A 10,863-nucleotide genomic window follows, 5' to 3' on the forward strand; every position below is an offset into this window, starting at 1 on the left:
GTTCAACAGAAGAGGGCTCTGCGCATCACTACGTGACAAAGAATGAGGGGAATTGGCAACTGACATCCTGTCGAATACAAATTATCATAAGCAACAATGAACCATAAATCTATACACATCAAGCAAATGCATCATATTATACCCTGTACACACGTACAATGTACATATGTACATGTCCACCATCATTCATTTGCATACTTTTATCAACAAATGGGACCACATTTCATAGATTTCATACACTGCAGAAATGCAATTTAATTTGCTTTGAATCATGGCCACTATGGCCTTGATTCTCAGTTTATGTTTTCATATCATTACTATTCATCTTTTCTCTCTTTTTTTTTGAGGGGGTGTTACGGCTACATGTAGTTGCAAATGTGTGTGTGTGTGTGTGGGAGGGGGGCATCAAGGCTAAAAGTGAAGTACTCGATATTTATGAGTGGTCTCTCCCCCCCCCCCCCTTTTTTTTGGGGGGGGGGGAGGGCTGGCAACAAACTGGAAGTGATACTGTACATATTTGATATAAACCTTAACATATAGGCCTAGGCCCTACTTGATGAAAACAGTAGGGGAATTTTCATTGTAATATTTTACACCACATTTCGGAAGAAAAATACAAAAAAAAAAAAAACAGTTCAAATGAAAAGGCAAGGAAACTGACTCAGACTGTTTTTTGTACAAACTCAAAGGTTTTCTCAGTTATTTTTACCAGAAAATAGTCACAGCCAATAGTGGTTGTGTCCTCTTGGGATTCTGGAGGGGCAGCATGGCCATTGGCCTCAAAGTGTACTTCAAGCCCTGTGCGCAGTAATTTAAAAATGGTGACTGATTTACCACTGGAATCTGTGATGCACAACAAGTGTACAATGTACGATACATTTCTCTGCAGGGATTTCTTCCCCTTTCTCATCAGTGTACCTGGGAGTGAACCACATTGTACCTCGAGGGACAGTTCGCCAAAATTTCATCGAGATCTTAAATAGAGCTGATAGAGCCATAAAGGTGGGTAATAAAATCAAAAGGGTGAGGGACTGTTTCCCCCAAAAATCTGTCATTTCGTGAATAAATCACAAAAGTATGCACAGCCTGTTTTCAAGATACATGTGTATGGCTTTCCACTATGAGCTTTATAGGCCCTACCCATCACACACTGCATGTAAATCACTCGAAAAAATATTTTTTCTATTGCTGTCACATAATTCTTGCCAGGAATACCCCCACTCATGATTTACCAAGTACCTGCCACAGATAACCTGAACTTGTAGCTCAATTTAAAGGGATTGCATAGTTTTAACCAACTCTTTGTGAGATACAAATGTAATGAGAAACCTCTTGAAATGTGAAAGAGCATACAATTCTAAGAGGAATTTTACAACAGAGTTTATTTGATGAAAATTGGTTTCAAATGGCTGAGGTATCAAAAAACACAGTGGTCCTGACAAAATGTGGGACCCATCTTTTATTAGGATTGCTTTGTTTTACTCTGCTTTGGGATATATCTCAGCCATTTCAAAACTGATTTTCATCAAATAAACTTTTAATTCCTCCTAGAATTGTATATCATGCCCTTTAATACTTCATTTGTAGTTTCTTGATTATCTCATAAAAAAGTTAGAATATGAATCCAACTTCAACCAAAATTGCACCATCTCCCCAAGCCCTGGTAGTGTGGGATTCATGGACTGGAAGACTGGTCCAGCTCAGATGTAATAGGCCTAAAAGTGTACTTTGTACAATGCACACTGTGTGCATTCCAGGACCCCTGCGATGAATTGTCTACGGTTTTGTTTAATACTGACCTCTAAAGTACACATTGCCAAGAATCTCAAAGTTCTGGAATCGTCCATTCCCGACAAGGGTGCACTTACCTGTAATGCACTTTATATTCGCTGACCAGTGCTACAGATTCTTGAATGTACGCTGGCAGACAGTGAACGAACCAGGCCACCCATAAATCCACATGCTACCAGGTCTTTAATCTTCATTTGTTGCCCTGGTTACCCAACTCTTCTTAAAATCTTCCACCATTAATGCCCTCGTTTTAATGATACATTGTCTCAAGTCCTAATTAAGATGCCAACTGCAAATGTAAAGATAGTTATCTAAAACAGATAAATCTAGACATGGTAATAAAAGCAGATTTAATGAAGCTACAGAGCTAGTACAGTGTATCACAAATTGGACTGTTAAACAAGTCCAAAGTCCTCCTGAGCTTTGGTCTGGATCTCAAGTCCTTGAGACAGTCTCATCCAGTGTGTCAGTAGTCCAGTATGCTTTAGAGGATCTCCCCCTCTTCCTCATCTTTAAAGGACAAGTTCACCTTCATAAACATAAGGGTTGAGAGAATGCAACAATAACAGTAGAACACATCAGTGAAAGTTTGAGGAAAATTCGACAATCGATGCAAAAGTTATGAATTTTTAAAATTTTTGTGTTGGAACCGCTGGATGAGGAGACTACTACAGCTTGTGAGTCATACCTGCGTACAACAGTATAAAGAAAATGTAAAAGAAAATTCAACATATTTTTACTTTTTTCGCATAATAAAAGAGCACTTGACTTGCCTCTTTTTAAAGGCGGGGGGAATAATATTACCAATAACATTTGTTGGTAACGAGTCAGGGGAATGTGTACTTTTTTCAAAAGATGGAATTTTGTGAAATTCTCTTTATATTTTCCTTATATTGTTGTACGCATGTGACATCTAAGTTATACATACACTGCAGTAGTCTTCTCATCCAGGGGTTACTGCACAAAAACTTCAAAAATTCATAACTTTTGAACGGATTGTCTGATTTTCCTCAAACTTTCACTGATGTGTTCTACTAATATTGCTACATTCTCTCAATCCTTATGTTTATGAAGGTGAACTTGTCCTTTAAAAAAAAAAAAAAAAAAATGTCTGGTTTACTCACAAAATGCTCAAGGCCAGTCTACTGACAAGAAGACACACTGTACATGTCTACTGTATAAAAACTCACCTGAGTCTACCAGATTTCACTAATCTGGGATAAATGGAAGGAATAGGTACATTCAATGCACCATGATAGAAGTAGGCTAAATATTAACAAAAAATTGATACCAGATGGCAAATAGGAATCAGCAATTTATTTATTTCTTTTTTTCGATGGCAAAAGCAGGGTCAATAAAGTACTGTATACCATATGTTGTGTGGACCACACAGAAATTGATCTCATCATACTGCAGCTGTATATGAATCTGTAAAACACAGGCGGGAAATAAATCTACAAGTAAGTGGATGAATCTCGAAGACATCATACTTCTATGTATGAGCATGTACAATGAGCAACACTTACGTGTATGATACTGTACATACCAGTCATTGTAGCCAACATACATTCACAGAATGCAAATATCCGATACCAGCTGGATGGCGAACAATATTTTTTCTCTTCTGATGCGAATTACGTTAAGGGCAGAGGGTCAAAATTCTCTCTTTAGATATCTAGAGTGTAACACATGTTATGTGGACCACACAGAATTTATATGAAAAGTCCTGCAAGAGTAACAGATTGACAAAAAAACAACAACAAACAAACGAACAATCCATGTCACTTCGACGTATTTAATGAAATCATAAACAAATTCACCTTCTTCAGTTATGTTTTCACGGATATAACTTTCTACTAGAGGGATTTTTTCGTTTTGATCCAAAGTAATGTTTGAGCATTTCTTGAATTCTTAGATGGAATACCTTTGAGTACATATTCTGAGTTCTTCTGTATGTACTTCCAGCAGAGGACAGACTGCCACTGGTAAAAGGCCAGTTTACTGACAATATTTGGTAGATCAATAAAAATGTTTGATAAGGCCACTGACCTTTCCTTTAGAGGATAAACACAGACTTTTACAATGATAAATTAAGTTTTGCAGTGGGCAATTCTGTACATAATATAAAAATTCCATGTTCTGTGCTGGGTCTGATGGGGCATCCTCACTTGGTTGGGCAGCCATCAGCAAATTCACGCCATCTACACTTCCTGGCCCCGTGCTCCTCATAGTGATAACATCGCAGAGCATATAACACTTGAAACGGCGCAGTGCATCACATTCTATTTCTAATCCAACTCGTTAACAATATGGCACCAGGGTTATCATTTTTGCACAAACAAGAGATAACTACGTTTTGTACAATGTAAACACTGCTATTAAAAGGCAAGAAAAGAAAAAAAAAATACAAACTTTAACAAAAACTGACATTTTTTTTATAAACAGCCAGTCAAACTACATAATGTAGGCCCACGTGTATAATTTAAAGATGGCCCCCAGCTCTTCTTCTTTTTCTTTTTTTTTAATACTAAAATGGGTTCAAGAAATGGAAAAATGAATGAGTTAAAGGATACAAAACGCGATCTTTCCAAATATTATGAAATGCCATCTTTTGCTAAAAAAAAAACAAAAAACAGCAACATAATCTTTGGAAAGAGATTATCTTTTTTTTTAGAGTTCCCAATGCCTCCTAAAATGAGAAGAAAGAAGCAGGAGACCTAAAAAGGATAAGCAGGGGGATGCTAAACATTGTACTTTCGTTCGATACCTCACCTATTGATCAATACATCATACACTGGTGCTCACAGAAATATGATGATCAGGGAGGTGGACGTACATGAAAACTATCTCCTTGATATGGTTAGAGCAAAAGTTAAAGCAGCGACGAAAAATTTGGTAAAGCAAAGGGGCAAAAGTCATACAGTGTAACCTCTCTTATCCGGCCATCCTTTATCCAGATCTCTCTTTATCTGGACACTCTATTGCCTTTTTTTTTTTTAATCTAATACTTACAGGGAAAAGGGGGATTTCAAACTCACACAAAATTCCTACACAAACTCACATAATATTCATCCCCAACATCATCAAAATATGAAAGATCTTATTCAGAGGGCTGAAGGTTCAGATGCGAGTTTCTTCATTTTGTCTCCCTCTACAAATTAAAATTTGTTAAGATCGCAACGGCTGATCTGTAAATTTTTAACATACATTCACAACAAATTTTCACCTAAATACATGTATGCATTCAGACATTCACTACCCCCAACTTTTCATTAAATCAGGGCATGGCAGTACAGGCGATCATTCATTGAGTAGGCAGATCCTCTACATTTGTACGTAGGCCTACTGTGTCCACGTTCATTGTATTGAACAACTGAGTCTCCCACATTAGCAAAATCCCTTAAGCCCCCGTTCCACTATGCCGTTCTCGCTACGATTTGACAATTTTCTCAGGTCGGGAAGGATCGGGTAAAACCTGAGCCGATCTGGACACAGTACAATGTTAGAACGCTCTAAGTACGCTGCAGTTACGACTACCAAGTGCTTGCTACGCTCTTACTACGATGATCGGGAATTACACATTGCGATCTCTGCCGCTGCCGGTACGCTTTAGAACGATGTAGCTACGCTGTTAGTGCGATGTTGCCGATGTTATTCGATCAATGCACACTGTATATCTACGCTCTGAACGATCTATACGATCTTATCACGCTGTTACCCGGTTCAGAGAGCTGAAAAGTGCCCGATGTGCCCCGATGTACCCCGATTCGACTGTGGGTCAGCAGTCAGTCAACTTATTAGCATGCAGAACCGAAGAAATATACTGTGGACCTCGAAGATTCATTCTTCTTTTTTTACTTTTGATTTTCAAAGTTGTTGTTGCTTCGTTATTCTCACTACTCTTTCTTCATCAGCGAGCCCGTGCTTCTGTGCCTCCAGTGCCCTGGTTATGACCCACCATTTCCCTCTCCTCTCCCCTCCCCCCCCCCCCCCCTTGTCCACCTCGGACTTACTACCTTCTTCACTACTACTGTATATCTTTCTATCCTCTAATCAATTTTTTCCTTACAAGAGAGCCGCCATGTGTTTGTTAATGTGCGTCCGTATGTGTGCATGTATGTGTGTATAACTCTGTCTGTCCTTTTTTTTTTTTTTTTGCTGCCGCTTAGGGAAATTTGTTGTTGTTGTTTTTTTGCAATTATATATTTTTCTCTATGAGGGGACTGCATTCTAATACTACAAGCTCTGCTTTTTAGCAGACCCCTCCATTTCCAGCAATATTTTGTATGCATTTACCACAGTGACGTAACTGTTATTTGTATCTCTGTTGATAATTTGCCTGTATCTCTTTTACAATGTTATTCTGTTCATTGCATTGTGGTACTGATTTCATGACGTCTGTGTATATGAGCATTTCTTTGTATTTCTTATTATTTGTTTGTTGGAAGTGAAATAAATCAACTTGAACTTGAACTTGAAGAGCCTCCTCAACTCACGGTTCTTTTGCAGCAATGCATTGTATAAACAAAGACGTGCTGATTTTTCAAAGGATTTTTCTTGATGTCCTTGCTTTTATAGTCCGCCTTCCTCCAGTTGTAGATGATTTCATATTCTTCAAAATTCTGCTATGTCCTCTTCCTCCTCTTTCAGCATCACGTGCAGTCTCTCTTTCTTCGCCTTTTCGGTAGCTGCTTCGCTGCTTTCTTCTCTTCTTTTTCTTCATCTCTTCTTCTTCTTCGAAAATTAAAGCTAAAATTACTTCCCGTTCTTGTGCCGATGTTACTACGCTCAGAAAGACCTTGTTACGCTCATCCCGCTGCGTTTACGCCGTCATTACGCTCTCCCCGCTGCGTTTACGCTGTCACTACGCTCTCCCCGCTTGCCATACGATTAAAAATATGTCAATTTTGATCGGGGAGATCGGGAAGAAATTTTGAACCGGTTCAAAATTTCTTCCCGATCTGAAAAACTGCCCGCTCCAACCCCGACCTCCACACGCTGCTGCTACGATGCTTCCGATCCCCGTACGCTTTTGCCGCTCTCTTCCGATCTGCTAGATCGGGACAGATCGGGGTCCAAATCGTGATAGTGGAACGGGGGCTTTATCCGCATAAGCGCTAGTCCTGACATGTCTGGACGCAAGAGGTCGGACTGTTTAATGTAAACATTGTGCAGTTTATCTCGTACTGCCATTGACTTGGTGGAAATGCTGCGAATAAGGCCAACACAGACTCTGACACAGTATTTATGTTGAAGGCATACTCTACTTTGAAAGAACTTAAATGACAAACCTATAGGCATAGCCATTATCCAAGTATTTATTTCAATATCATTGATTTTGCTGTCAAGAAAATCATGGCATACACTGTATATATTCAAACAAACTTCTCAGTTTGAAATTCATGCTTTTCTGGAGAGGTTGACGCAAACATTAACCCATATCAGGCCATCTACGGGACATTCCATAGTTCGTCCAAACGCCGCAGGGGCCACGGCCACATACGGAATATCCCATAGTGAATGAAATGACATGAACGACGTCATTCACTTCCGCCGAGTACTATGACTGTACTATGCAGTAAATGGCAGCATGTTATACATACCATATTAAAGAGATTGTTTTCCTCTTTCAAATGAACTTGTCTATGTTTTTTTCATTGCTTGCTAATGAAGAGTGATCGTTTGGAGAGTTGTCTGTTTGTCAGCGTGTGTGCACGAACGGTGCTGGGCCACTTGGGTGTTTGTTTACTTAATTTACACAGGTGCATTGGCCCGATATGGGTTAAATAGTATTCAACACAAGTGCGTATAGGTTACCTATAGAGTCCCAAGATGAATTTAACTTACCGTGGTACTTTATAATATTAAGAGCCAGTACAATGGAAAACCCTTCAGATCCTGCTGTGGTCTGTAGGGTCTACATTGTACGTTCCCTCGTAGACCAGTCCTCAACAATAAACAAACATTTTTTTTTTACAATTTGCAACACAAGAAGCATCCACCAAATTGTGTCAGTGCAAATGACTGGCCTGCTAAACACATTCTACATGTCTTATACATCATCAATCTGTTACATAAATACTTGAGGTGCCTCGTATAGATCTAAGGATGTTGTTACTGTTACTGTGTTAGTGTTTAATAGAGACTGTTTGCTTGAAATGATAAATGGTGAGACAGCATGTCTACTACAGCTGTAGGCCTACAGCTAACAGAAAATCTAGATAAAACCTTGTGGGTCACTGGGTAAGGTTGCTTCATTACGTTTAAATATGGACTTAATAACATTAAAAGTTACACCGAGGGGCAAATTGGTAATAAGTATCAACTCTACGCACACTTCCGAGGCCTACAATGTATGTAACAATTTAGTCTATTGAATTAAATATTTAAGTTTGTTTTTGTCTGATTCTACAAATCACCTCTGTCTCATCAATGACATCATGCATGTCGTGCCTCATGGATGGATACTACAATCCTGTGCCTGTGCTTATCTTAAAGGGAAACATATTTTATTCTAAACAGCTGACCAGCGATACCTGCATGACTAAGCTGAGGTTTTCTGAGGTTTTAAATGACAACTAATGTTACAAGCTTAATCCCAATCGCCACAAACAAAAACTGCTATAAATACTTGTTTATTCCCGGAACAGTCATAGACTGGAACTCACTCCCATCAACAGTTTCCAACATCACAAACAAGGACTCCTTTAAAGCAGCAACCCTACAATACATCCAGGAGAAAGGCAAGTTAGACCCCACACTTCTCTCTCCGCGCAATTTAACACCAGCACACCCCCTGCCCGGTTCAGTTCGGGAAACCCACTCACAAGGGGGGCCCCTCCTTATAAGTAACCCGTCCCCCTTATAAGTAACCCCGTCCCCCTTATAAGTAACCCCCGGGGCACCCCTTATAAGGAGTCTCCACGCTTTTTTGCAATGCAACGCAAAAATGAAAGGACTGCGGCAATTCGCTTGATTATGTCCATAAAGCTTCACAAGTTTCCTAGTTACTCAAGAAATTTGAGCAAAATCGGTTTGAGGCATCATATCCAAAATCATGAATTTAAATGCGATGTCAAACGACCCATGCGAATGCTGACATGCGAGCGATTACTGGCGTGAGTGTCGCCAGGCGCGGCGGCGCGGCAATGCTTGAGTGCAGACGTGGCGACTGAGTACGTCACTCAGTCGCCACGTCTGCACTCAAGCATTGCCGCGCCGCCGCGCCTGGCGACACTCATGCCAGTAATCGCTCGCATGTCAGCATTCGCATGGGTCGTTTGACATCGCATTTAAATCCATGATTTTAGATATGATGCCTCAAACCGATTTTGCTCAAATTTCGTGAGTAACTAGGAAACTTGAGAAGCTTTATGGACATAATCAAGCGAATTGCCGCAGTCCTTTCATTTTCGCGTTGCATTGCAAAAAAGCGTGGAGACTTCTTATAAGGGGTGCCCCGGGGGTTACTTATAAGGGGGACGGGGTTACTTATAAGGGGGACGGGTTACTTTAAGGAGGGGCCCCCCTTGTGAGTGGGTTTCCCGAACTGGGTTGGCCCCTACTAGAAGGGGGCCGGGGGCCGGGGGTGTTGGACAGTACACATGAAGAAGAAGAACAAATTTTCCAGAGAAAATAGCAAAGCATGCATGATGACGAGTAGATTCTAAACGTTAGTAGGCCTATTCTGGGTTTGACCTTGACCGAAAGATCGGTCTGTATCTGTCCGTCAGGGAATGTTCCGCGGAGACTGCGTCTGGCTTCACGGATCCCCTCCGTACACGGAGGACAGCGTTAATGGCAAAATATAAAAGAGCCCTCTGGACAGACGGATCTTTCTCTCTAACGACACGTTAATTCTGGATACGTTAGGGCCTAGGCCCTATTGTTACAGACCTGGATTAATACTACCAGTAGTGCCAGTTAACAATGAACAGACATGTTAACTTGCCAGTTAACATGGAATAGCAATGCAATGCAATCTGGTGGAGATCAGAATGCACTGACTGTAACAGTTGTGTGGACGTGAGTCGATTTATTCAAACGTTCGTTCTGATAATCTTGCCAGCCATCATTGGACATGGACACGGCTTCTTCACACGCTGCAAGACGGAGAGCCGATGAAGCAGCGTATTATAGCGGCGTGTATATAGCACTTACCCTGCCCTGTCCACTAGCTGAATACAATCTCACAAGTTTGTTTCCAGCGGCTATAGTACGTTATACTGCCAGTACAAATAGGACGAAGTAAAATCGTTCGAGACTTTCAATATTTTCTTCTACAGAATGTAGGTTAAACACACAATTCTTACAAGATAACGAAATCTTCTCAAAATGGCGAATGTGACTTTGCCCTGAAATTAATAAAGAATATCCGACTATTTTTCCAAACGGCACTTTTTCGCTTTCATTTCATCATAATTTCGTTCTGCGTGCAGAAAGCTGCGGAGTGCTTACCGTTGTCATAATGCACAGGGACTGTACGGGAGCCGAGTCTTGCACCCGGCGCGTTGGGGGAAATAGCGTCTCGGCTCTTGCAGCTCTGGTCCTCGTGCAAACTCCGTAGCGACGTGTGCAAAGTGCGATCCTTCAGCATATAAAACGGCAATCGAGCAGAAGGTGAACCGAAAGATGCTGCTTGCTCGAGCCCCTAGCTATCTACGCAATCGCAGGGAGCGGAGGAGCTCTGAAATCACGATAAAGGTCCTATCATGGGCAGTTATTACAAAAGCCACTGAATTGCAACATTGTCATTAGATCCGTATGACGCCTGACGTTCTGAAAAGCACTGGATTTGCACCTTTTCTACTTCATTTGCAAAGAAACATAGACTGAAGATAAGCAGTATAACGTGGATGAGGTGGTAACTAGATCTTGCTTGTGCACCAAACACTACGATACACACGCACGATCGTCGTTCGACCATGTTCCGCCGCGCGCCGTCAGGCCGTGCCGTACGATCCGCGAAGGTAGTGTGTGTAGGATATTTGGTAGCTGTATCAATTATTGGGTCGATCATGTGCGCTCTGCATGCACATTATTCTCAGTACCATTCTGCTCAGCTCCAACAGC

The 10,863-nt window shown here is 40.9% G+C and overlaps 1 protein-coding gene across 1 annotated transcript in view; it reads right to left on the minus strand.

Annotated features, from left to right (window-relative positions):
• LOC139717798 (uncharacterized) overlaps window positions 1-10,649 on the minus strand; it is a 51,663-nt gene extending 41,014 nt beyond the window's left edge. The window contains exon 1 of the mRNA XM_071629297.1: window positions 10,249-10,649. Coding sequence (XP_071485398.1) covers window positions 10,249-10,257 — 9 coding nt within the window. The 5' untranslated portion in view covers window positions 10,258-10,649. The remainder of the gene's footprint in view (window positions 1-10,248) is intronic.
• Window positions 10,650-10,863: the final 214 nt, after the last annotated feature.

Source organism: Diadema antillarum, unplaced genomic scaffold (assembly GCF_040938485.1).
Source record: "Diadema antillarum isolate AM-2024a unplaced genomic scaffold, OU_Dant_1.0 scf00000082, whole genome shotgun sequence".
Lineage (NCBI taxonomy): Eukaryota > Metazoa > Echinodermata > Echinoidea > Diadematoida > Diadematidae > Diadema > Diadema antillarum.